This window comes from Podarcis erhardii (assembly GCF_964252035.2).
Source record: "Podarcis erhardii genome assembly, chromosome: 3".
Lineage (NCBI taxonomy): Eukaryota > Metazoa > Chordata > Lepidosauria > Squamata > Lacertidae > Podarcis > Podarcis erhardii.
In genome coordinates, this window is record NC_138507.1 from 83,555,589 (window position 1) to 83,583,060 (window position 27,472).

General features: G+C 41.9%; 1 protein-coding gene across 1 annotated transcript; it reads right to left on the bottom strand.

The window, feature by feature from the left end:
* Positions 1-327: 327 nt before the first annotated feature.
* RMDN2 (regulator of microtubule dynamics 2) lies at positions 328-27,472 on the bottom strand. The gene is made up of 11 exons (XM_081857708.1): positions 27,224-27,472; positions 25,300-25,766; positions 20,838-21,033; positions 19,636-19,738; positions 18,844-18,904; positions 10,623-10,698; positions 9,890-9,967; positions 5,238-5,336; positions 4,316-4,369; positions 4,144-4,224; positions 328-894 (listed from the first exon to the last, which is right to left on the bottom strand). The coding sequence occupies exons 2-11, from the start codon at positions 25,752-25,754 to the stop codon at positions 841-843; spliced, it is 1,257 nt and encodes a 418-aa protein (XP_081713834.1). The 5' UTR covers positions 25,755-25,766; positions 27,224-27,472; the 3' UTR covers positions 328-840.

Sequence of the window (27,472 nt, forward strand, 5' to 3'; positions counted from 1 at the left end):
CAGTTTTCCAACTGCACAATATTTACAAAAATGCATATGTTAGGAGAAAGTGTGCATAGAAACAAGTATTGGTTAACAATAACATACATAAATGTATTGGGGGAAATTGCTTCCAAAGGTATGGATGTCAGTCAAAATTATGCATACAAAATTGTGTTTATGAGAAGAAATTCACACTAAAATGCTGGCACTCTCCTTCCCTTAGTATTTAAGGTACCGCTCTCCTTACCTTAGTATTTAAAAGTGGAGCGGGATCCTGCAGGGTGCTGCCACAATGTGGAGAACTGAATTTAAGACCAGAAAAATGAGAAACTTAGAAAACTGAAATTGACAGATCCATCCGTCCCTTGACTTTATTATTGGGATTGTATTGGGATTATTACTGAGATTGTACCCAGCAGTGGCTTTGTAGTAATAATGGAAAACGCTTCTGCTTGTACACGAGAGGCACCTGTTTTTTGCCTATCCCACCCCTATCCATTGCAGTGTTCCATACCCACTCCCCCACCTGCCTCCTCAAAAGCTGCTCCCGTGGGTTGGGAAACCCTCTGAAACATTATGGGATAGGCAGAGGATACAACAGTAGGTAACTGGTGAATCTGGGTGCATCATCTTGTGCAAGTGGATGTGCTTTCCACTAGATCAAAGCCAGCCTTAGATACAGCCCTTTGGTATTATCTCAGCCCTGTTTCCCCAAATTCTAAGCCTTCCATGGCTATAAACTCCACTGAACTCCACAAAACCCACATATAGGTGCTTTCAGAACTCGGATCTGGGTTCCCAGATGCCTTTCACAGTATCATTCAAAAACATAACGAAAAGTGCTTGTTGTTGTTTGGTTCACAGTTTCAGTGACGGAAGCAATGTTTCTAAATCTTCATCAGCCTCTTTATCCTAAAAGAAAAAAGGACATTGCATATGAGGAACCACCCAGAGCTTCTATACCCATTGCCAATTTCTACATCAAAACAAGGGATTATTTTCAGTGTTTATGGACTGGGAAAACATAACTAGTTCATTCTTCCTTTTAATCATTATGCAATAGCTAAGTAGAAAGCTGAACAAAGGGTGAGGGGCTAACCTGATACAATGATTTTCCTTTCCAACTTCCTCCTGCATTGAAGTATTCATTACATTACATTCTAACGGATACTAATAAAGGTTTTCATCCTCCAGTCATCACCTTTTGGAAGACTTTAAGTGAACCCAGGCACTCCTGTGGCTTGAAGTTTGTGACTTACATTATCATCATTTCTAGGCCCTTCAAACACTGATATTTAGAAGTCAAATATAGTCTATTGCAATAGTTATGATTATTTCAGATCGCATTGCATTTTGATTTATTTGGTGTCTCCCACAAAGTCACTGTTCTACAGTTGCAAAGCTCAGTTTGTCTGCATATGACTATTTCAAATGGAACCTTGTGGGTGTTACATCTCCAAGCAGCAAGTTGTTTGTGTGATGTGGCTCCACAGCAGCATGAGGCACTTCTGAACACTGCAAATTTAGTGATGCTATGGCTGAGGACACCAGTACTGCACAGGCACTTGCATGGAGCAGTTGCCTTGGTCTTTTGGAGCTGCAACAAACTGGTTCTATTTAAGCAGTATCCTACAAAGCCAGGTATATGCATGAATTAGTCTTCAGTTTTATGCAAGGTATATTGGGCTTGATTCCCAGTCACTGTACTCTGGGAATCACCAGTCCCAACCACCAGACTGATGGGACAAGGCACACACAAAGATAACTGGAAAAGGGTTTAGCCCTGCAATATTGTTAACACTCAGTGGGCACTGATATTTCGGGATCCATTGACGAAATCTTCCTGGCCAACAGCAGATAAGATGATAGGAACTGAACTCCCACAGTGAGTTCATTTCTAGCTAATAGCAAAAAAGATACACAGAAGAGGCAACATGCTGTTTGATGCAAATCTCCAGCGACTTGGTAGTTTCGTCATAAGAAGAAGAAACAATGGAAAGAGATATTGACTACTTTTAACTCAATGTAAAACAAGAAGGGGAACAGAAGAAATAGGCCTGGTTCAGATGTTGACAGGATGTTCAAAACAACTGGATCAGATGTCATTGAACACTGAGGTATAAGAAACAAATAAATCTCCTCTGCAGCTGAGCAGAGAAGAGGAGAGGAGGGAGTGTTCAAGCTCATTGCTTATGTTCGCACAAGTCACGGTTTGTTAGAGTAATCTCATTACATCTGAGAGTCAGTGACCCATAATGGCTAAGAATGTCAACTATTAGCCAGGAAACTGCTATCTGAAGCCTCACCTCCACTATGATATCATGAGATGGCCTTAGGTAAGCTACTTTCACTCATCCTTGGTCCTCCCATCCCCACTGCAATATGGGGAGAATAATACTGGCCTGCCTTACAAGAAGAACATTCTGTAACTAAAGGGTCACTACTGGGAAGACCACATTACAAGCCCTGGTAAGCTGGAGAGATAAAATGCAGAGCACCCTGCAATACACAGAAAAACCAGGCAACCCCTAGGAATTAACAACTCTGTGGACACATTAAAGTCTTGGAGACTTTTGAAATGTGCCCTGTAGGATTAAAGTGTAGTATAACAGATTTAGGATAAGTGTTAGGAAACCTCATAGGAATTCTATAGCAGAATGAGCCACTTGGGAAGGATATGAAATCTCAAGCTAGACAGACAGAGCTGTGAAGGACCTCTTAGTTTATCTTGGAGCATGAACTGGACTGGAGATCCGGGAAGACTTCAGAAATCTATCCAACTCCATAATTAATGTGTCCACAGCAAGCTTTTGCTTCATAGTTCTTTCAACAATATTAAGACAACATAACCAAACCAAGAAATTATGTATCAGTGCCTTGAAAGATATTTATTGTACTCATTGCAAATCTTTGCCAAAATACTGTCAAGTAACAGGAAGAGATGCCAGACAATTTCCCCACCTGAACCTGCTTGCAGCACTGGTCCCAAAGCATGCACTACAGAATTCCACATTTCAAACTTCTTGCGTAAGTAAATGAGATATAATTTATCTGAATCAAGTCTTCCTCCTCCCTGCAAAAAAATACCACCCATCTTATATTTAAGTGCATTTGTAGCACGTTTTGCATGGTGGGCCTCCGATGTTGGGCTTCGTAGCCTTAAGGAACGCTCCAGACTGCTTACTGAATTGCCTATGACAATTCTAATGCAGAACTTCAAAATCAGACAGTCACAGCTCATCTGATCAGTGTGACTAACTGCACTGCATGCCACCCAGTTCCTCATTAAAATAAGCATCACTATTATGATAGTCCTCTGTTTAAACATAATTTCATCATATTAGTTTTTACTCGATTTACGCAGTTTCCATGTGTTACTGCAATCAGTCACACTGGGAATGTCACAAGCCACCTTCTACTTTGCATGCAACTGCCATATTTCATAACGATTTGGGCCCAGGACTTCTCTCTTTTTTTTGTTTCTAACTGTTCCTCTAGAGCACTAGAGGAAGAGGAGGTTGGGGACTTGTGGCCCTCCAGATATAGTGGAGCTACAACTGTGGCAGCATTTGACCACTGGCTGGGGCTGACAGGGTTTGGGAGTTAAATATTTAGATGGCCACAATCTTTCCCATTCCTGCTCTACAGAAATAAAAGTACAACGTACCATGAAGCTCTCTTCTGCAGCACTCTTTAAAGTACATGAAAGCAGCAGAAGACAAGTACCACCATACAGGCCCTGTACTTCATCATCACGACTAACAATAGCATGGAAAAGACCTTAATGATTCAGGCTATGATACATGACTGTATCATAACATCCCTAGGTGACTGATGAGGCAGCAGAAACTGCTTCCAAAGAAGGCATCCCCCTTTTGTGGAATGCTCTCCCCAGGGAGGTTCATCTGGCATCTTCATTATATATCTTTAGGTGCCAGGCAGAAACGTTGCTCTTCAACAAGGCCTTTGGCTGAATAATAGTCTACAGCCTTTTAAATGTGATTGTGGGAAGGGGGAGTTTATTGCTTTGTTGTTTTTTCTTTTAGATATTTATTTTTTTATCTTGCATTTTTATCTTGTGAACTGCTCTGAGATCTTATGATGAAGGGTGATATACAAGTCCAATAAATAAATAACATTTAAATGGGGCTTCAGACGCACCTCTTTGGTGACTGACAGGATTGATAATGCAGTGTCACAGAACTTCAGCGCATTGGTCCTCTGGCCAAGATCTTTGTAGCACTGGATAGGAGAGAGGAGGGAAAACATCACACTAAGTTAATAGAAATCGCTGCATTATATTAAAGGAGGAGAGCAGACTAGTTTCACTTACCTTTGCCAAATAGACATAATTGTGTTTCGAATACCCAGGGTGTAGTTCTTCAGCCTGACCAAGAAGAGAAAAAGATGAAGAACAGGACAGCAAGAACACCAAAGTCAATGGAATATTTATAATAAAGCACAAAGATCCTCCTAGAAACAGTGGCATTGTTAGCCCTGGACTTAGGCCTTGGGGCTACACCACTTGGTGGTGGTAGTGGAATATCTGCCAGGCATGCAGCAATAGCAGGCCGGGGACAGAAAGACACAGCACAGTAGGAAATGGTGAACCCAGCAGCTGAGGCTGCATCTGCTTGCCACCATTAACCCAAAGTGTGTGGAACAAAGAATGTCAGGGAACTCAGCCACTGAGGTACCACATGTGGCATTGAGGAACCCATGGGGACCCAGACCCAGTGAGGGGGCACTTGAGGAGGTGAATAAGTTAAATTAAAATGGCCCCAGTTTCAATGAGGTGGAGGGCCACAAGGCGGTTTGCAGCTCAAAAAGCAGGACCAGCGTGGCACTGGGTGGATGGTCCTGCCCATCTATTCCGGGCAGAACCTGCAAATTACAGCTTGCAACTTGCACAATACATCATGCCAGGTTTCTTTCAAACAGGATCCTATTCGCAAGCCAAAAGCTCTAACAGGTGCAACTTTCACATAAACAGCTCTCCATATGAACCTTAAGGTGTTTTACACTTTAAGCAGCCCAAATCCCAACAAACGCTGACACAGCAGATGAATTAAATTTAGTTTAGGCAGATGCGTGCAGTTACTCCTCTACAGATATCATTTCAGAAATCTTTGGCCTTTAGAAGAGCTTTGAATTTATAGCTGCCGAGAACAACTTGTTGAGCAAATTTCTTGAACACCAGCCACTTGGTAGGTGGGCTTTTGCAGAGAAATGAGGGAGTGGGAAATAGTATCTACCTTAAGAAAATTCTGCAAAGCTTCATGAATTGTTGAAGTTGGCGGAGTCCCAAAAAGAGCAGCAGCTACTTTTTTCTCAATCCAAGACAACTGAGCCACCTTTGGAAACAGCAGGAAGAAGGGGTGGAGAGAGTGTTGTTTCAGAGATGCTTTTAGGAAATGGAACAAAGTGTTGTTTTGCAAGCCAATTACCATAATAAGCTATCTTCAAGAAAAACAAATTAACCAACCCTGGAAAAAAAGCTCCATACTGGATCTACTCAGTTGTACAACTGGTTTCTATGGGTGATACCCAACTAAACAGCATTGCTAGCACAAGGATCTTTAGTTGTGAAATGAAACGTCTGCATCCTCTCCTCTCTCCAAACACCCACTGAATCTGTTCCAGGGGTTCCCCCAACAGCCCCTGGTGCATATTTATAAGCAGACATGTGGGAAGGGAAAAGGGTGGTTAAAAGTTCTTGCACTAGCAGACCTGTTCAGATGGATAGTGTCTACATTTTGCAAACCACTGAGAAGCTATCTTGGCATTCAGTGGCATATAAATAAATAAAATATTTTCACAAATAAGCAAAATGGCCACCACTGTATCTCAGGATACACTCCTGAGAAAAACGCATTTATTTTTGGTCTAAAGGGGGGGGGATTTAAAACAACACCATGGCACACCAAGAATCCACATTTAAGAAGTCCCAGTGAAGACAGTAGAATTCACATTGGTCAACATGGACCATGTGTATACAAACACACATATTCAAACTTCACCGTAGATGTGTCATTCAAATTCTTCATGTGTTAGTGGTTTCCTCCCACCCCCAAAGAATACAGTTCCCTACAACTATAAACAGGTTATGTAAACATATTTTGTTAGTTAGTGGAATGACTTGCAAATATACTTCTAGGATGAAAACTATCATCACATAGGAAGTAGCAAGCCCATAGACCTCCCCGCCTCACTCTCAAAGCCTCTTCCTACAGTACTTTCTTTCTTAAGGGAAATGTTACTGTCCTTTTTATTTAAAAAAAAACACCAAAAAATGGACACTTCAAACTTTAAAATAAACTTCCCAACAGTTTGGGGTTTTTTTCTGGTAAGGCTAGTTGCGGACAAGCATTTGCTCTCTTGGAAGTGGAGGAACATTTGTGCATTAGCATCAGTTTCAGCTAATCCAGATAAAGCATATATGGCTTGACAGAAGAATAAAATGAGGGGAAATACTGCTTATATAATATTCATGTGGACCACCCAAATTCCAATATACATACACTCAGAGTACTGTACACTGATGGATCCCACACAAGGTTCAGCAGTGATGTCACAGGACTTCTAATTTTTCCATTGTGGAATTTATAATTAGCTGCTTAAAACCTTAAAACCTTAGAAGAATGAGATGTGTCTGGCACTATATACAGGTTTCCTTACAAAATTTAATAAGAACTGACGTTGAGGGTTTCAGTTTCATTTCTGGCTGGCTTAGGGTTTGGTTTTCACTGCTCAACAAGCCTTCGTACCCAAAAAAGGAACTGCTTGGCTTGCCTCTAGTACCTTTCTATATATAATCTCCAACAAAATTAAAGGAACACCAAAAATGTATGATGTCAATTGCATACAGGGCTTTGACTTTCTGTTCTAGCCCCTGTTAAAAGGAAATATGTCCAGAAGAATTTCTAACACCTTTATAAATGAGATTTCTCAAAACAGGCCTTTTGGGGTTTTCATTATTAATACAATATTGCCAGATAGAGAAAGTCTAGGAATATCCTTTCTTGCTCTTTAGAACAAAAGCCATTGGACAAAAAAATAAATAAATGCTTCGTTTTATATCAGAGCTGTACATGTTACAGTGGTACCTCAGGTTAAGTACTTAATTCATTCCGGAGGTCCGTACTTAACCTGAAACTGTTCTTAACCTGAATCACCTCTTTAGCTAATGGGGCCTCCTGCTGTCGCTGCGCCACCGGAGCACAATTTCTGTTCTCATCCTGAAGCAAAGTTCTTAGCCTGAAGACCATTTCTGGGTTAGCGGAGTCTGTAACCTGAAGCATATGTAACCTGAGGTACCACTGTATTTCTTTGTCACATTTGTATCCTGCAGCTCCTCCAAGGAGCTCAGGGCAGGATTATCCCATTTTATCCTCACAAGACTTCTGTGGAGGAAGCTTGGCTAAGAAAGAATGTGACTGACCCAAGGTTATCCAGGGAGCTTTGAGGGGATGCCAGTGAAAACTGTGATGGAACAAGTGATGTGCAAGTACACATTAAATTATTCCACTACTACAAAGAGGTGGATGTGGCAGTGGGGTTTACAGAACCCAAAAATCCCATGCAAATTCCCAAGTAGTACAATTTTGTACTTGGCCTCAAAGTAGCCAAGACAATTTTCAAACTTGGGTCTTTTTTGGAAAATGCCTTATTATTACATTATTTCTCCCACTATTAGGCTCAGTGCAACCTAACCATACTTCTGAGAGGTAGGTTGGGGACAATTTGCCCAATGCCATCCCATTAACTCTATATATAAAGTGGTTATTTGCCCCCATCCAAACCAAACACCGTGATCATGGTGTCCTAATGAAAGCAAATGTATTGCAGCCCACACTAGTGTCTCTGAATCAGTTTTTTCCATAGCTGCTCTGAATCAATTGTCTGCCTATGCAATTAACATAGTGTATGGAATTCTGCTTCCCTGAGTTTTAATTGATCCCAGATTTCATCTAATTCCTTGCTTCACGTATAATTTTCTCTCTTGAGATATTCTGTCTAGATTACTTGATAAGAGTAAGATTATTATCTTCAGTGTTTTGGCTCCTTTCCAACTTGGATATGAAGTTCTCTTATCTTGGATACCATTTCAGTCTCAAAGTAGAGTGATGTCCGAGGTAAAGTTAAATAACATGAAACAGAGATGCTACTCATAAATTGCATGTTCTCTTTTGTGAAAAGAACAGGAAAGTCTGGCATATTTATGTCTTTCTTACTAATGGCTTTCAGGTCCAAGCAGAAGTATGCTTGGTAGATTTAAAGCTTACATCCTTTTTGAAAAGATATGCAAACACTAAATATGGGTATGAAGAAGAGAATACTACTGCTACCTTTTTTTTATTATTCCGCTACTTTTTAGAAGTCTAAACCTCAGTCCTGCAGTCTAGTTAGGAGCTGGGGACGGTGCAATTATCTTCCCAGTAGCTGCTCTGGGCATTGAAGGCACTCAAAGCAGCTTAGAAACACAGTACTCTGAAACTTCAAGTGGAGAGGTGAGCTAGGGCTCACCTACGTTCGTCAGAGGGAGACAGACATCTTCCCAGGGCAAGGAGGACGGTGGGGTCTTGGTCCCAAATTTGTCAGCCTCATCATGCATCCTGCCCTTAAGCTTTGGAACCCCAGCTTCTTCTTCCGGATCCAAGTTATTGCCTCTTCAAGTGCATGTTTAGCACCTACTGCTTTGTGTTTTGTTTTGTTTTGTTCTAGCAGTTGCAACTTGCCCCCTTGTATTTTCTTGTTTGCTTGGATTCTGCTGTTTTTATATTGTATTCGGTTTTGTCCCTTTGAGAATTTTGAATTGAAAAGCAAATGATCAATCCTCTAAATAAAATAAAACAGATCCCCTGCCACAGGCACACTTTACAAACTTCATTAGGATAGACTCAGAGCCATAGCTGTCAACCGTCACTTATTTGGCGGGAAACTCCCTTATCCTAGCGCCGTGACCTGCTGCTGTCCCTTATTGATGATGTCCCTTAAGTTTCAAAGGAGGTAGCTCTGCTCCCTCCCTCCCTGCCAGCCAGGGAGGAGGGAGGCTCCAACTGTGTTGCTTGGCTGCCCGGCCCGCCCCCCTCCAGCCTCCTCTCACCAGCCTCGGCCCCCGGGAGCCCCTCCGCACCGGGACTGAGGAGCCTTGAGAGGAGAGCGAGGGCAACCATAGAGAAAGCAGTTCAGAGAGAGGAGGAGGAGGAGGCGGAGGCGGAGGAGGAGGCACGGGCAGGTGTTCCAAGGGCTAACTGTAGAAGGGGAAAGTGGAGGAAGGACCACAAGTGCTTCTCCCATAGATTTGTAGTGGTAGACTAACATAGATGGTCTTATCTGCAGGTTTACTTCGGGCACTATTTCCCCCCCCCCTTCCTCCCACCCCGCCTGATGGAACTGAGAGCTGCACATGGAGCACGAGAGAAAAGATACAGAAAAGATACAGTAGCTTGGACTTCATTTTGCGCAAAAAGTGGTTGCTGCTTGTAGTTATTTAATTGCAGTGTTTCATCAGCTGGTGTCTTGAGCAGCAACCTCTGGAAACGAAGGGCTAAAAACTGGTGCTGCTCTCCCAAATTATCTGGTCCCTTTTAACTTCGTATTTCAGCCGGTTGACTAAAATCCCTTATTTTGGCTGCTGGTCCCTTATTTTTGAGGCTGCTGGTCCCTTACTTTCAAATCTGTAAGTTGACAGCTATGCTCAGAGCTCAGTGGCAGAACTTTGCATGCAGAAGAGTCTGGATTCTGCTGCCACTCAGTGGAGAGCATGCTAGGCTAGGTGGCATGGCTCTCAAACAGAAAGCTTCACACACTCAACTCCTCTCAGAAAACAGAAGTAAAATTGCTCAATGGTACAATTTTAAGTAAGCTTCACAGGGCTTCTGCTAAGGACTTGGGGATCACTTACTTCATAGCACCATCTTCCAGTTAGATAATATAAAAAAGGGTCTTGCGGCTTAAGCTTAATAGCTTTGTCTAGATGCTCCTGTAAGAAAGAAGACCAAAATGAACTTTCCTTTGCCTGGCTATAGGCTCAAGTTCACAAAGCGGACCATTTCCCTTTTGTCCTGGCACTCTGTAAATACAGTTGTCCAAAGTCATATTTGTATCAAGAAGAAGCCTCAAACAAGCATTATCCAACACACATGGCCTATTAACTCTAAAGTTTAGAATACAACAAGTAATGTCTTATCAATAACCAAGTAAGGGTGAAATACTGCTTTAATTAAAATCAGTAGCAGCCCTGCATTTAAACTCCATCAGCAGTGAATCAACAGACACAAGCAGACCTCAGAGTGTTAATGTAAACCAAGAGTAAATGAGGTTTGTTTTTTATATACAAACACATAATTATGCACTTCTTTCCCCGTCTCATGCTGTTCTTTGGAAATTCAGACTTGGGAGCAGTACAAAAATTGAACGGCTGGTTCACAAAGTCCTACTTAAATCTTCTTCAGTTTGAAAGCTACTTCATTATGTCTGGTAGGAGCATACAAAAATAATCTCATCTCCTCAGCATAATCCTGGCACTGAAGCATGCCCCCCAGGCAGTTACTTTTACTCTAAACACTGTCTTCAAAGCTGTCAGGAGGAAGTAATTTAATAATAGCGGCAGCTTAACAAAGCTACCAAAAACATACCTTAAAGAGATAGCCATTCCTGATTTTGTTCTGCACACTTTCAAACTGAGACATGTAGCCACACATCATTGCAAACCTGAACAGGAAGCAGCAAGGAAAGAGAGAGAAATATCAAAACATTGATGATCATTTTAATCACAATAATGCCAGCCTGGCTAAGATCCTCATGTGAGGAAAAGCACAGAGGCAAAACCAGTTTAAATGCAGCTTGTAGTCAAAACTGACTAAAGCCCATTCAAATCTTTTAAGCAAAGCTGTAATGTTTAGTCTATTATTTCATTTAAGCGTTTTGATGGGCAAAAAGTACTAAAGAATTTTAAAGTAATTGTTCAATAATTTTCAGCACAAAAAATACAGGAGTGGTGTTTCATTTTAGAAGAGGCATTCTTTCTCCTCTCTCTCTCTCTCTCTCTCTCACACACAGAGACTGCCGTGACTTGTAAGGGCATAATCTAAAAACAAAGAAGGGTTTCTTTCTTGTTCAAAACAATAGCTTTGTTCGTGTGCAATGCAACTGAAGGATGTGGACTAGTCAGAAGTCAGTCCCATTAAGTTCAATAGGACTTGCTGCTTGAGTGTCCTTTGGACCATAGCCTTAATCGATTAATCAATAACTTGTGAGTAAATGTGTAGATCCCATATGCCAAGACAAAATAACTAGAAGTGTGGGGTATAAATTGTTCATCCTTATATTGTCAGTCCTGACCCTGATGGCTTTGTATCAGTTTTGACTCCAGCTGCTTTTATACACTATTCAAGGTTCATACCACAAGTGGCTTATGACAGCTGCAACAAGAGGGAGGACAACATCTTTCTCATCAGTATGGATAGAGCAGTGCATGGACAGCGCAACACAGATGTCAACTACTCTGCATTTTCCTTATAGAATAAATTCAGGGTATCCCAAAAGAGATGATTTACGATGCTATGGAAGATCTTTCAAAACTGGCCTTTCAAATAATAATAATCAAGTGTTGGCAGCCCTAAGCAGGAAAGATAAAGGAATTTCAACTATTTGGATGAGAAAAGGGTACTACAAACTTAAATTCCCATAATTTGCAGAAATGCAGACAACATTTTCTCTCCAAAACCCTTTGGCTCATTAGGTGCTAATCAGATAAACTCAGCATACCATAGCTAAACGGATTGCAGCTAGAAAAGAAAACAATGAAATGCAAACAAGCTAATCCCAGGTTTTCACAGTATCTCCAAGTCTGTGCGTGACAAGGGAAGAAAGGTGCTGGGTTAAACTAGTTAAGGGTGATACTTTTACATGTAAAGGCCTTTCTAGACAAATAACAAGCTGCTTATTTTTCTCAGTGCAAAAGTCACGCTAGTTGCAATTGTATCTGCCCCCAATAAGAAAGGGGGGAGGAAGCCTTTGAAGGGGAGGTATACATTTGCTGCACATTCACACCCACCCTTGTAAATAAAAAGCAAGTTCAAAGATACAGTGGTACCTCGGGTTAAGAACTTAATTCGTTCTGGAGGTTCGTTCTTAACCAGAAACTGTTCTTGACCTGAAGCACCACTTTAGCTAATGGGGCCTCCTACTGCCGCCATACGATTTCTGTTCTCATCCTGAAGCAAAGTTCTTAACCTGAGGTATTATTTCTGGGTTAGCGGAGTCTGTAACCTGAAGCGTATGTAACCTGAAGTGTCTGTAACCCGAGGTACCACTGTATATGTGGCAGCATGGAAGAAGGTAAGTACAGAAACAAACTACATTTCCATTTCAGGGAAAGAAATTAGCCAGGGGAGCAGGTTTGAGAGGTGGAGGCTCAGGGAAAGGAGCCAAGAGAGTTTGGGAACAGAAGAGCAAAGAAACAGAAGAAAAGATCTGTGTTTAAAAAGGGAACACTGCTGGAAGAAAAGATGGTAGCATTACTGGCATTTCTCACTTAATTTTTCATTTAAAGAGCTACATGAGTTTTGCTGTTCTTCAGGGGCACAAACTTTAATTACTTAAAAAAGAAATTTTACCCTAAAAACACACACAGAGAGAAAATGACATGGCTGTAGCAAAGGGCCCTTCTGAGAATTAATGCTAGAAGTAATGTCACATAAATGTCTCTATATGAGACCTATTTATTTGTTTATTAAATTTTTAAACCACCCTTCTTTCTAAAGGAGCCCAGGGCTGCAAAACAGTAAGCGACAAAATATGTTAAAAACCTCTTTTTAAAAATTGCAACACAGATGCAGAGCGAAAAAGATCTCAGCTCAGGCAACTTGTTGGAAGAGGCACTGAAAGAAACAATAGAGACAGGGCCTTTCTATTTTGCAAGGGAATGAAATTCCGAAGGGTAGGTGCTACAACACTAAAGACCCGACTACTACATTGTGCAGAAATTATCTCCTGCTAAGATAGTATCTACAGGATACTAAATGGCCCTGGCCCAGTATACCTGAAGGAGCGTCTCCACCCCCATCATTCAGCCCAGGCACTGAGGTCCAGCACTGAGGACCTTCTGGTGGTTCCCTCACTGTGAGAAGGGAGATTACAGGGAACCAGGCAGAGGGCCTTCTCAGTAGTGGTGCCTGCCCTGTGGATCACCCTCCCATCAGATGTCAAGGAAATAAACAACTATCTGACTTTTAGAAAACACCTGAAGGCAGCCCTGTTTAGAGAAGTTTTTAATGTTTGGTGTTTTATTGTATTTTTAATATTGTGCAGGGAGTCGCCCAGAGTGGCTGGGGAAACCCAGCCAGATGGGTGGGGTATAAATTATTTATTTTATTATTATTATTATTATTATTATTATTATTATTATTATTACTACTACTACTACTACTTCCTGACAGTAAGAGCTGTTCGACAGTGGAATTTGCTGCCAAGGAGTGTGGTGGAGTCTCCTTCTTTGGAGGTCTTTAAGCAGAGGCTTGACAACCATATGTCAGGAGTGCTCTGATGGTGTTTCCTGCTTGGCAGGGGGTTGGACTCGATGGCCCTTGTGGTCTCTTCGAACTCTATGATTCTATGATTCTATGATTCTACTACAGGAAACTCTCACCTGCAGAGCATAGTGATCACTTTACGTATACCAGGGGTGAGATTATCCAACCTCAGGTATCTTGGTCCCAAGCTGTATAGGATTTTAAACACTTAAACCAGCAGCTGTGACTGACAACGCTATAATTCTTTCAATATTGACCCCCCTCACCTTCCACCCACTATTTCACAATACTTCACAACAATTTGATGTGGTCAGATAGAGGGCAAAAGCTTTGCACTATCAAGTTCTGACCCCTGATCTACTGGTTCATAGCCTTAATGAATTGCTTCAGTTAGTAATTAGATTCATTAAGAAGAGCATGACTTACTTCCAAGCATAGGATGCGTAGGTTCTGACTGTAACCCTCTAAACTTGCTGCAAGCAATAATTAATTAATTTTTTAAAATGCAACTGAGCTATGGTAGAATGGCGCAACTAACAAGCAGGGAGAAATCAAGCTGGCAAGTTTTCTTTTTTTTTATAAATTTTTTATTAATTTTTTTTTCCATGAGAAAACTCCAATCATATCAATTTACACATCACATATTTTAGCTTATTGGACCTCCCTCAACTTCTCTGACAATCATTCGTAGTTCAAGCTGGCAAGTTTTCTAACCAGATTGCGAAACCTGATTAGGTACAGTGAAACTGGCTACAGCATAGATTGAGCCTTTCATGGTGAAATCCAAGGGACCTTCAGACTGATCTGTAATCATGTTTACTCAAATAAAAGCTCAGCTGCAATCTGGTGCTGTGCGGAAAACATTTGAAAGCAAATTATTTTTATTTCGCAATTGCGCTACTTCAAAAACTGTAAGAACCACACACAGGCACACACACAACACAGGGTGCTAAAATGGCATTGAGGAGCACAAACTATGCAGCATCGTAGTGTACATGCAAGGGTGTATGTGTCGCTACCAATAAAGTGCAGAAAGGGGAACACTGCCCACATGGCTATGCCACACTCACAATGCAGACAGAACGTAGTGAACTGAGCATACCAAAAAGCATTGCACATCCCTGAAATGTAGGTAAAGGTAAAGGGATCCCTGACCATTAGGTCCAGTCGTGGCCAACTCTGGGGTTGCGGTGCTCATCTCACTTTATTGGCCGAGGGAGTTGGCATACAGCTTCCAGACCATGTGGCCAGCATGACTAAGCCGCTTCTGGCAAACCAGAGCAGCACACGGAAATGCCGTTTACCTTCCCGCCGGAGTGGTACCTATTTATCTACTTGCACTTTGAGGTGCTTTCAAACTGCTAGGTTGGCAGGAGCAGGGACCAAGCAATGGGAGCTCACCCTGTCACGGAGATTCGAACTGCCGACCTTCTGATCGGCAAGTCCTAGGCTCTGTGGTTTAACCCACAGCGCCACCTGCGTCCCGAAATGTAGGTAGTCAATTGCAATTAGCTTACAGCTGAGGAACAATGATTAGCAGCACTAGGGTGCTTCCAGACCAGAGGGCTTTCATGACTCACAAGCTAGTCCCATCCTTGCAAGGAAAAAATCTAAGAGCTGGCAGAGCATGATTTTCCAGCAGTTGAGGTCTTCAATAGAGGAAAGTCATTTAGATCAGGTGCAATAGATTAGTAACTTCTGCACTATCTCCATGCAAAAACACAAAAAAAACCCAAATTTGTTTGCAAAACTCTAAATCAACTTCTGGTAAGCAAAACATGTTCGTAAAATGAAGATTGAACATGATCAATTACAGCTACATTCTTTGAAATAAACTCTAGAACTGCAATCCTATAAATACTGGCCAGGATGTAAGCTCTATTGCACATAGTGGGACTGTGTAAACATGCATAGGATTGTGCTGCAAAGTGCATTAGCCCAGTCTACTTAAGTAATACTGGATAGAGAGTACTCATCTGTTTACTTTTCCAACCAAAGCTATGAAAAAAATGATGCAAAAGCTGTTCCTCTAAATAAGAACAAATCAATAGAAGAAAAGTAAAAAAGGACAACTGAGGTTGTAAACTGAATATATAGAAGTTCAAGTATGGCTTTTTGATATGGCATATGCTCAGAAAATGTGTATTCAAGATTCATAGCTATTTCCTCCTAACTGATTCAACCTGAAGCATAGCCTTCTCTACAGTTTCAAACTATTCTTTTTCCAGTATACCTGTTATAATATAAAGGGTGGATATTAAAAGCTACATAGTAAAATCACTAGGGATAAACACCATCAGGATAGGGATCAACATCCTGTCCCCATCACAAATGGATGTGCTAACTACAACTGTCCATGAATGAAAGAGGCACATGTTACTTGCTGATGTAGTACGATTCAACCTATGCAGTGAGCTGCATGGGGGATCTGATCAGGGACCAATGACTACTGAAGCGAACGGAATCAACATAAAGACACAGACCTTGCAGGGAGGACATCTCATGAGGATCAGAAATAAATAATTGTGAAGGTTGCTAGTGGTTTTTAAAAACCGATCTTAGGTCCATGATACACAGCACGGTTTAAAAATAAAGTTTGAAAAAGCATGCGTAAATAGAGGAAATTAACTGGAGTTTAAAGAAGGTTATCCAATAAAGCTACAAAGGAGGGAGGCTAGAAACTGGTTGAAGGTAATAATGCAGAGTAGTTAGAAAAGAAACTGGCTGTAATTCTACACACACACTTGTGAGGAGTAAATCCTACTGAACTCAATAGGACTTACTTCTGAATAGACATGCCTAGAATTACGCTGGTGGAGGATAATAATACAGTTAGGGGAAAGTGAATGGGAAAATGTCAAACGTGACAATGATTCTGAAGGAAACTGAGTTGTGCATGTAAGTTTTATGTCTCAAGTATATTCCTAGACTTCTACCAGCATGGGAAGATACAAAAGATGGCAGCGCCAGACACAAAATTAAAGGGAAGGGTGGAGATGTATGGATGTCATCAAGAGGCATTTGGGCTGCAACCTCATGAACAGAGAGACTTCTTGCTCACTTAAGTCATGTAGCTGTCAGCAGCACGGGCAACCTTGGTGGACTGTGAAATCACAATAAAAACAACTTGGCTCTGAAATAGGAGGAAGCCAGGGAGAAAGAAGGATCATGAGGCCACCTAATGGTCGAGTTAGGGATCTGCAAGTAACTCAGAAGCCACTGTTCAGGTTTCCGTTACTTTGAAACAGGGCTGACTCTAGCAGGAGGCAAAGTGAAGCATTAGATTTGGGGTACCAGAAGAGTTTGGATTTGATATCCCACCTTTCACTCCCTTTTAAGGAGTCTCAAAGCGGCTGACAATCTCCTTCCCCTTCCTCCCCCACAACAAACACTCTGTGAGGTGAGTGGAGCTGAGAGACTTCAGAGAAGTGTGACTGGCCCAAGGTCACCCAGCAGCTGCATGTGGAGGAGCGGAGACGCGAACCCGGTTCCCCAGATTACGAGACTACCACTCTTAACCACTACACCACACACTACCATTGATTTTGGGCTGTGTTTTAACTACAAGATGTCATTGAGATTTCCCTTCTCAGGTGCCAAAACATTGTGGGCTGACCCTGATCTTTATAGAGGTTTGAAACATTACTTGTCCTTCCTCCTCCTTTTCTCTGCATTTAGATGAAAACACAAGGAGTTCGCTACACAGGCTGTATAACACAGGCAGCATTTCAGTTCCATGTAGGTAAGAATATTCACAACACATGTGGATCTCACGTGTTATAACTGCACATATTTTCCTGTATATATTGGGAAGATGTGAGTGGCTGAGACCTCCTACCACACACATGTGTGTATAGACATTCTCTGCATGTACAAAATGCAGTGAGATGGAATATAGGAAACTGCCTCATAGAGAGTCAGAGCACTGGTCCATCCAGCTTAGCACTGACTGGCAGTGGGCCTCCATCATTTCAGACAAGAATCTTCTCCAGCCTTACCTGGAGAGGCCAGAGATTGAACCTGGGACCTTCTGTTATGTCCCACATGTGTTCTACATGGGACTAAGGTCCTTCCCCACACTTTCGCTTTAGGATAGAGTGAAATTTGTTCCAATCAATATGAATTCAAGTCTCTTGGTCCAAAAGTATTGCAGAGCTTCACACTGGCATGCCTAAATGTGCTTCCCTCAGCAATTTGGGGGGTTGTTGTTGTTTAGTCGTGTCCGACTCTTCGTGACCCCATGGACCAGAGCACGCCAGGCACTTCTGTCTTCCACTGCCTCCCGCAGTTTGGTCAAACTCATGCTGGTAGCTTCGAGAACACTGTCCAACCATCTCATCCTCTGTCGTCCCCTTCTCCTTGTGCCCTCCATCTTTCACAACATCAGGGTCTTTTCCAGGGAGTCTTCTCTTCTCATGAGGTGGCCAAAGTATTGGAGCCTCAGCTTCAGGATCTGTCCTTCCAGTGAGCACTCAGGGCTGATTTCCTTAAGAATGGATAGGTTTGATCTTCTTGCAGTCCATGGGACTCTCAAGAGTCTCCTCCAGCACCATAATTAAAAAGCATCAATTCTTTGGCGATCAGCCTTCTTTGTGGTCCAGCTCTCACTTCCATACATCACTACTGAGAAAACCATAGCTTTAACTATACGGACCTTTGTTGGCAAGGTGATGTCTCTGCTTTTTAAGATGCTGTCTTTGGGGGGAGATATGCTTAAATGGGAAGAGAGTCTGAATGCAAGTGCCCTTATAACTCTGGAAAGATCAAATCTATTGAACCCCTTTTTATTAATTCCCAGAATGATCAGATGCATTTTACGTCCTTTTAACTCCTTTCAGATCAAAATGCATCTACAGTGGAACCTCAACTTACATCCGCCTCTTCTCGCGGATGTTCCAAGTTGTGACCGCGGCAAACCCGGAAGTAAACACTGGGCTTGCCACAATTTGCACATGCGCAGAAGCGGCTTCTGCCATCTGCGTGTGCGCACAAGTGGCTGCCACTGTCTATGCATGCGCAGAAATATGCTGCCGCCAAATGCGCACGCGCACAACGGCACCTCTACTAGCGTCTGGTTTTGCCCAGCGGACGGGCCTCCGGAATGGATTATGATCATAAGTAGAGGTTCCACTGTATTGCTTTCAGTGTGGCCTATTTTAGTTTATTTTATGTTACTTTTATTGATTTTATTTTACCCTATTATACACATTTGGATAATGTGTTCTACGTGGTTCGTGTTTACTTATTTCTTGCTTTCTTAATACTGGTCATTGGCTGTAACAACAAAGATTTGATTCGATGGATCCAAGTCCTTCAGACTTACCACTGGTGACTCTCAGCACTTGATGGATCCAGGTTTACAGCATTTTCACTCACAAGCTTTCCTGCAAAAGATGCATCACAGAACATAAAAGTACTATTCGTGATATAAAAATAAACCTGACCATATTAGCTGAAGAACATGCTATGCAATATAAAGATAACAATACAGTCGTACCTTCAAAGTCGAACGGAATCTGTTCTGAAAGTTCGTTCGACTTCCAAAACGTTCGACTTCCAAGGCGCGGCTTCCAATTGGCTGCAGAATCGGAAGCTGCGGAAGCCGTGCCAGACATTTGGCTTCTGAAAATCATTCGAAAACCGGAACAATCACTTCCGGTTTTCGATCGTTCGGGAGTCGAAACGTTTGAGTTTACAGGCATTCGGCTTCCAAGGTTCCACCATAGTTAGTTATAGTTTGTGAGCCACCCTGTGATCTTTGGATGATGGGCGGTATATAAATTTAATAAAATAATAATTAATGGACAATGTTGAACTTTATAAAGCCAGTTCAAAGGTTAACTGGCTTAAAACGATTATCACTAATCTTAACCATGTTTGCCCTGAAACAAGTCTCAGTTATTTTAGTGGGACATGGGTAACCATGCCTAGAACTGTGTCTAGTAACTGAAAAACAACCCAGGTATGAAGAGAAAACTCCTATCATGATAGTTTTTTTAAAAGGATTGGTGCTCAGCCCTTCTGCTGGCTCCAGTATCCCCCAAGTGAAACACAGGGCTGGAGCAGGGGAACCTAATCCTCTGGTGTTATAAGCTCAGTACATAACTCAGCTGACCTTTGGATGCATAGTCCTTTTTTTCTTCAGCCTCTGTGGTTATTGCAAACATGTCTCCATAAGCTCGGGCAAGCCTCCAAAGAAAGCCAGTATGATTTCTATACTGCAGGTAAACAGAATTTGATACATTAGATTGCCTTCACCACATATTTCTTTTGCCATAATTAAAATTAAAATTAAAACAGTGGAATTTGCTGCCAAGGAGTGTGGCGGAGTCTCCTTCTTTGGAGGTCTTTAAGCAGAGGCTTGACAACCATATGTCAGGAATGCTCTGATGGTGTTTCCTGCTTGGCAGGGCGTTGGACTCGATGGCCCTTTTGGTCTCTTCCAACTCTATGATTCTATGATTCTAAAATGCCTATTATGCTAGCCCTCGCTTGTTATTCTGCACGTATTAAAGCTTATTGTATTCTAATTCACTCTATTCAGCCACTGATTTCTTTTGTTGGTCTTTCCAGATACTTCTGAGGAACAACAAATAGGGCTTTGAAATAAACAGCCACTGCAAATCAATAATTTTTTCCAGTTACCCTCCAACAAAATGGAGAGTTGTTGCTAGTTTGTTGTGCAGAATCCAGGCACCTTCTGCTGAAGTAGAGATTATGTTGCAGGAATGTCACATTTGTTTAGTGTTCTAGCCACAACATTTTGTGGCTGAGAAAATCTAATTCTTCTATCAGAGCAAGGACTGAGTTGTAATAATTTCCTGTGGCACCTTCTGCGGTACCTCCTTTAATTTTAACATTAAAAAGGTAAAGGTAAAGGGACCCCTGACTGCTAGGTCCAGTCGTGGCCGACTCTGGGGTTGCGGCGCTCATCTCGCTTTATTGGCTGAGGGAGCCGGTGTACAGTTTCCGGGCCATGTGGCCAGCAGGACTAAGCCGCTTCTGCCAAACCAGAGCAGCGCATGGAAACACCGTTTACCTTCCCACCAGAGCGGTCCCTATTTATCTACTTGCACTTTGATGTGTTTTCAAACTGCTAGGTTGGCAGGAGCAGGGACCGAGCAATGGGAGCTCACCCCGTCGCGGGGATTCGAACCGCTGACCTTCTGATCGGCAAGTCCTAGACTCTGTGGTTTAACCCACAGTGCCACCCGCGTCCCAATTTTAACATTACATAAACATTAAAGAGAATGACATATAGCGCACTGAATTATAGCTTTTAGTATGAAATGTTTGCGTGGCGTAGACCCTTTATACCTTTTCCTCATTTTCAAGCAGCAGTTTGAAGCTCTCCCTTTTCTCATTGTCTGAACCATAATGCAACCTGTCCGCATTCTGTAGAAGATTAAATAATTCTATCTTCTCTTCAGGTGCCAGAGGAGATGTGGGAGAACTGATCCATCCTTTTTCTTCCTCAGACTCTCCTTCAGTGTCAGTATGAGCTGTAATGTAGCTAAAACACAAAGGGTTTTGTGGGTGGGAATAGCTTAACTTCTCCTAAAGGCGACAAAAGCCAGCACTCTTAGCAACTTTAACAATTTTACCAGTTATGCCATCTTAAGAAAGTTGCTCAGTTAATGGAAATTAGAGAAAGAGAGAGAAGAAGCCATACTTTGTAATATCAATTGTGCTTTTGCAGAATACACGCAACTCCCCATTTACACAGGGGTTGGGTTCTGAGGCACTGCATGTTTGAGTGAAATCTGCTAAAATGTATTTTTCTGCTAAAGTGTCCGCTTCTATTGTATAAAAAGGTAAAGGGACCCCTGACCATTAGGTCCAGTCGTGGCCGACTCTGGGGTTGCGGTGCTCATCTCGCTCCATTGGCTTCCGGGTCACGTGGCCAGCATGACTAAGCCGCTTCTGGCGAACCAGAGCAGCACACGGAAACGCCATTTACCTTCCCGCCGGAGCGGTACCTATTTATCTACTTACACTTTGACGTGCTTTTGAACTGCTAGGTTGGCAGGAGCAGGGACCGAGCAACGGGAGCTCACCCCGTTGCGGGGATTCGAACCGCCGACCTTCTGATCGGCAAGTCCTAGGCTCTCTGGTTTAACCCACATCGCCCCCCCCCCGTGTCCCGTTTCTACTGTATACCACTATTAAAAACCAATTTTTCATTGTTACCTTCTATGCACCCACTGGGTTTTTAAAGCAGCATTTTCCCAATGCCAAAACAGCAAATTACTTTGGACACTGACCGAATTCAGTGAACCTTAAGTCTGAATGCAGTGAAATGCTAATGATAAGCATTTTTCAAAGCATACTACCCACTCCTTTTGTTTCTGGTGCAATACTTCTTATGCTTTAAATTAGAGAGCAAAAGAGATTTCACTTGTTGAAAGCTACCAACTGAAAGTGCTTTAAGACCCTGAGCAATAGCAAAGATAAAAATTTACTATGTGGGATTACTGGTTCCTTCATGATACCATCTACTTTGCTGCTAGCAGCATTTCGGCACCACATCAAATACCCTTCCAGGGTTATAGGCATAGCGATCAATGTTACTCACCAAGACCTTGAGATGAGGAAAGTTATCTCTTTCCTGCCAACAAAAACAGTTCCAGGCTTAAAAAACAAAAACATTCTGTCAAGGCCTTGTTCTCACAAGGTTGAAAAGTTTGTAATGGATATTACAAGATTTGCTGTACAAATAAAAATTAACGCATCAAGACGTTTTCATATGATGCATCGAGTACTTATTCTTGGAGTTCTTATTAAGTTTGCAACAATTTTGAGTGGGCTCCCCCCCCCCGCATGCCATAAGTACCACTTTTTAGCTTCTGCAAATGCTAGACAAAATCAAGTCAAGACAGGGAGTGGGAAAGTGAGGAGACTGTGTAATTCATAGTTTATCTTCCCAGCTTAGATTACAAACAAAGGAAGGTCATATATGTCAAGAGGACACTTCTAGGCAAACCAAAACCTCTGCACCTTGAATTTGGCCTGGTTTTCATCTATGCAGGTATGGCAGGGTCCCAATGCTCTCCACACTTCTGGGGATCCCAAGAGAGCCACAAGGAAGGGAAAGGGTTTTGGGGGTGGGGTGGGGCAGTAGGGGAATGTAGCCACTGAATGAAGTTAGCTGGGAGTTCTCCATTTCCTTCTCCCTCTGCCTGTGAATTCTAGTCAGTGCTCTGAAGAATTAGTGCATAGAACACCAACAGACTGAAATATATATTTAAAAACTAACCAAGCAACTTGAGCAAGGAAAACATTTTACAATCAGCATTTCAGTTGCCTGCTTTTCTTTTCTGTAATTTATACATAAAACATTAAAGGTTGTCACCTGTATGGATGATTCCAATATTTGTTTGGTGTAATGCAAGTTAAAAACTGACACCACCAGTCACTCATCCATGTATTGTGTACTGTACAAAAAAATGCTCCCACAAAGATAAAAGCGGTGACCTTCATATGATTGCCCTCTAGTGGCCAATTCTCAGACCGGTCCTATTGAAACATGATGCATTGGAGGAGAACGTCAAGACTGCAAGAAGTTTTGTAAGGAGGACTATTAAAAAAATTGCAAGAAAGACTATGAGGAGAATTATTTGTTAATGACAATTAAGAGTAATAGAGAATATAAGAAATGCAGAATAAGTGATAAAGAACGAAAAATCATCAGAGGTGTTGACGGAAGTCTAAAACATTGCATAAGATAAGAAGAAGTGTGCATGCACACGAAAGCTCATACCAAGAACTAACTTAGTTGGTCTCTAAGGTGCTACTGGAAGGAATTTTTTTATTTTGTTTTGACATAAGATAAGAAGTTACGTTATATGACTTTTGGAAATGATATGTTACAAAACTAATAAAAATGTGTGTGTGTGTGTGTGTGTGTGTGTGTACACACACACACACACATTTTTATTAGTTTTGTATATATATATTTTGTGTGTGTATATATATATATATATAATGTATCATCTGCAGCCCCTCAAAAAAGGTCCAAAGGGCGGCAATACTAGGATGGGCCTTTTCTGCAGTGGCTCCCTGTTTGTGCAATGCTCTCCCCAGGGAGGCTCGCCTGCCACCTTCATTACATATCTTTAGGTGCCAAACAAAAACTTTTCTCTATATTTAGGCCTTTGGCTGATTAAATTGTGATTTAATTTAATCTATTTTCTGATTTAATTAAAACTGCCTTTTAAATTGTGTGTGAGGATATTGTTCGGTTTGTTATTATGTTATGTATTTTTATACTGAAAACTACCCTGTGACCATCAGGTGAATGAATGAATGAATGAATGAACAAAAAAATGAGCAAGCAAGCAAGCAAGCAAGCAAACAAACAGTAAATTGAATCCACTTACTCTGAAGCAAATCCAGAAAAGAGAGGGCAGAATAAGGAGTCTTGGCAAATGTGTTTCTAGAGCTGTCACAAGCCACTCTCGGTACTCAAATATTAGCACTTATTTGATAAATAATTGCACAGAAACAACAATATAATGTATCTAGGCAAATACTACATTATTAGCTTGGTTATGATACAATTAAAAGCATGCACAGAAACTTTGTTATCTAAGTTGAGGCTGTCTTTTTTGTGTTCCATTGAAATTAAGAGCTACTTCATAATCTCTTCTCCCTGAGGTTATTATTAAGTGGGTCTGCTTTGTTATGATTTTTGGGGGTTTGTTTTGCTATGTTTCATTACCTTTTCCCTTCTTACTAAAGTTGTACTAATCAATGGAAACTGCCTTGGTTTTACAAGGTGGGAAGGCACAACTTATGCCTTCTATTAAATACATAGTACATAGTACATCAACATGCACCTACAACACCAGATATGACAGTCTGGTGGATATTTTTCTGAGTGGAATTTCTGGCACAAGCACACTGCTGTAGGTTTAAATTTTATAGTGAATTGGAATTAACTAAACCATTTCCAGGCAATGTCAGCCCTGGAAAGTGATACAGGAGCGATCCAGTATTAGATATTATCGGCAGAAGTGCCGACACAAAAGCAGAAGGGATAATGTTTCACCAAAGGAATTGTATTTTCCATTGTTAACAGCTCTTAATATGGGAGGAGATCAAGAAGTGTAAGTTCTACTCAGCTGCAATGCTAAAGGTTTCTGCAGTTGAAGCAAACCAAGGAGCACAACTAGTGCGTAATATTTGAAAACAATCATACAAAAGCCAAACTGAGGGCGAGTTTGCAAGAGCAAAAGCAATACATCCCTTTGCCATAGGCTTTCCTAAAATATACTGATATTTGAAAGGTTTTGGGCTACTTCATGCAATGCAAACTGGCTGGATTTCTTGGTTGCTCTGAGTTGCCTTGGGCAAGATAAAGCAACTAACAAATGTAATAAATAATAATAGTACTAATAAAATGTTGAGATTGCAGGTTACCTGCCACTGATTTCCAATATTGCTTCCCCCCTGCCTTGGGGTGGGCAGCTAGCTCTGGTTTAAAACTAAACACTTCCCACCACAGCTTCACCTGAAGAGACTGAGCCTCAGACTCGTACCCCACTCCCATTTTCCTTCAGCAATGCCACAGAGATCAGAAACATTTGCTTCTGTTTCCAATGGCAAATTGCCATTATAACTGAACCAGGAGCTGCTGTTTGGATAACTACAGGTAAAGCTAACAAGCCATGGTCTAGAGAGTGGATTTGCAAATTACTTACACTCAAAATAGTGATATGTATATATATATATATAATTAGAGGTTGCGATAGACCTGAAATAATTCATAAATACCTACCCGCCTTCACTTTCTCCTTCTTCAGAACTGTTGGTATCTGACACACCTTTGCCAATCTCAGTCTTCCTCTTCTTTGTTCCTCTGTGCAAAGGGCTGCTCCTGCGAGAATCTGTTCTCCCCTGGAGTTCATCCCGGACAAGTTCTTCCAACTTTGGAATTGCTTCTCTCAGAAATGTTACTTCTCTCTTAAGTTCTTCCACAGTTGCTATTAAACCACTCATTTTTTCCAGTACCTGAAGCTGCCTTCCTTGCAATAGCATCACAGTTCCTTTTTCATTATGAGTTTCATGTGGAAAATTTACCAAGTCAAAACTGCCCTCTGAATTCAAAAAGGTAGGCAAGTACATGGCTTTACTGCATTTCTGTGTCTTTCGATACCAAATGAGGCCCAAGGTTATTCCAGCAGCCCCTGCCATTAGGCCAAATAATATTTTTTTGCTTTCGGAATAAGGCATGATTTTTCTCTTCTGAAATGATACAAAAGCCATAAGAAAACTGGGTTTACAACGTTGCATGTGAAATTCCTGGCTACTGCAATGTAGGCTATAGAGATATGACAGCTTCATTTACAAACCAGTTATACAGGGATTCTTGGTTAAGAGGCACTTAGGTCACAACCCAGAACATGCTTGCATAGGAATAAATGTGGGACAGCTTCATATGACAATTGCATAATGGGGCTGCTTTGCATTCTAAGCAATGTTTGTATTGTTCGAAACCAATCCGGGTTTTGAAGAACAATCCATTTGAACTTTGCCCTTATTGTTGCATGGTACTACCAAGCAAAAACTCAGCATATCTTTAGTATTTGTTTTGCATCATCCTCATCAGTTTCATCATCACTCCTGATCCACTCCCAAGCTAGCAATTATTTTAGTTCCATATTAAAGACATGTGCCATTCCAGTTGGCTTTCAGAGTTCAGCTAGCAAATAGACAAGAAAATCAATAGTATAATTGGTGAGCACCAGGCAACATGATTAAGTGCACTTAATTTTGCTCAGAAGTGTGGCTTGCGTTTCTATTGTCTTTTAATACCTGCATTCTCTGCCCTGAGCCTTTGGGATGCAGTCTGCTACAAAACTCATATATAATTGAAAAGTCAGAGGGAACCCAAGGCTCAGCATGCCTGAGAAAAACACGACAACTGAACAGTCCCGTCTTCTACATGCCAATTTTGTTGGAAACCGATGAGATCTACTTCCATTAAACTCTGGTTTTTATTTGGGAGAGTCACAGAGGCAGCTGGCATTGGAGAAACTGGGCAACTGTGAAGGCTGACCTCTGTAACTAGATAGCAGTTGCGCAGTTTCAGCAAACTCTGGAAGTAAATGATTGTCGATGAGGAGTGAAATGATAACAGCTAATGGGGATACTTGCACGCACAGCACCCATTTAAACCACACACAAATCCTGAGAATTGTAGTTTCTAAAGGGTGCTGGGGACTGTAGCTCTGGGCTAGGAAAACTAAAGTTCCCAGAATTTTTTTTTGGGGGGGCGGCGGCGTCAGGGCCGGATTTAGGTTTGATGAGGCCCTAAGCTACTGAAGGTAATGGGGCCCTTTATATGTCCAGCTGTCCTTTGTCAACAACAAATTGTCCCTGTTTTTTGTGTTGAATATATGCTACAGTATATGGCAAGTTATGGACCTAATAGGTATCTAAAGCCATTTGCACATAACAAAATATGCATTTTATCAAACTAATTGTTGAACTGAAATACAATTAAGAAGAAGTATATTAATAGTGGAAATTTTTTAGTGGGGCCCCAAGAGAGTGGGGCCATAAGCTATAGCTTGTTTAGCTTATACGTAAATCTGGCACGGGGGGGGGGAGGGTGCGGGAGGGAGATGTGCTTCAAACCCAGGGGGGTGCATGCAGCCTTCTTGCAAACAAACAGCCCTCGCGAGGAAGTAGGAACTGACCTGGGCAGTCGCTTCGCCTCCCTTGAGCAAGCAGCCGGCAAACAGGCAGGACCTGAACCGAGCCCCAGAGGAAGCTGGGGAGAATGACCCTCAGGTGCCCCACACACCCAGTTCCTCCTTGGAGCGCCGCGGGCACCTGCGGAGGGTTTGCAGCGTCAGCTCTTCTTCCGCGCCAAGGCAGCCCCCCGCGAAGCTGCTTCAGCTGATTCCAAGTTGCTGCCTCAACCTCCGCCGGCTGCCCGAGCCGTC

Excerpts from the sequence above, each read along its gene's own strand:
- RMDN2 (XM_081857708.1), bottom strand. The coding sequence starts at position 25,754 with ATGCCTTATTCCGAAAGCAAAAAAATATTATTTGGCCTAATGGCAGGG. Across the intron at positions 9,968-10,622 it reads GGAATGGCTATCTCTTTAAG|GAGCATCTAGACAAAGCTAT; the intron begins GTATGTTTTTGG and ends TCTTTCTTACAG. Across the intron at positions 5,337-9,889 it reads CTGGAAGATGGTGCTATGAA|GTGGCTCAGTTGTCTTGGAT; the intron begins GTAAGTGATCCC and ends CTGTTTCCAAAG.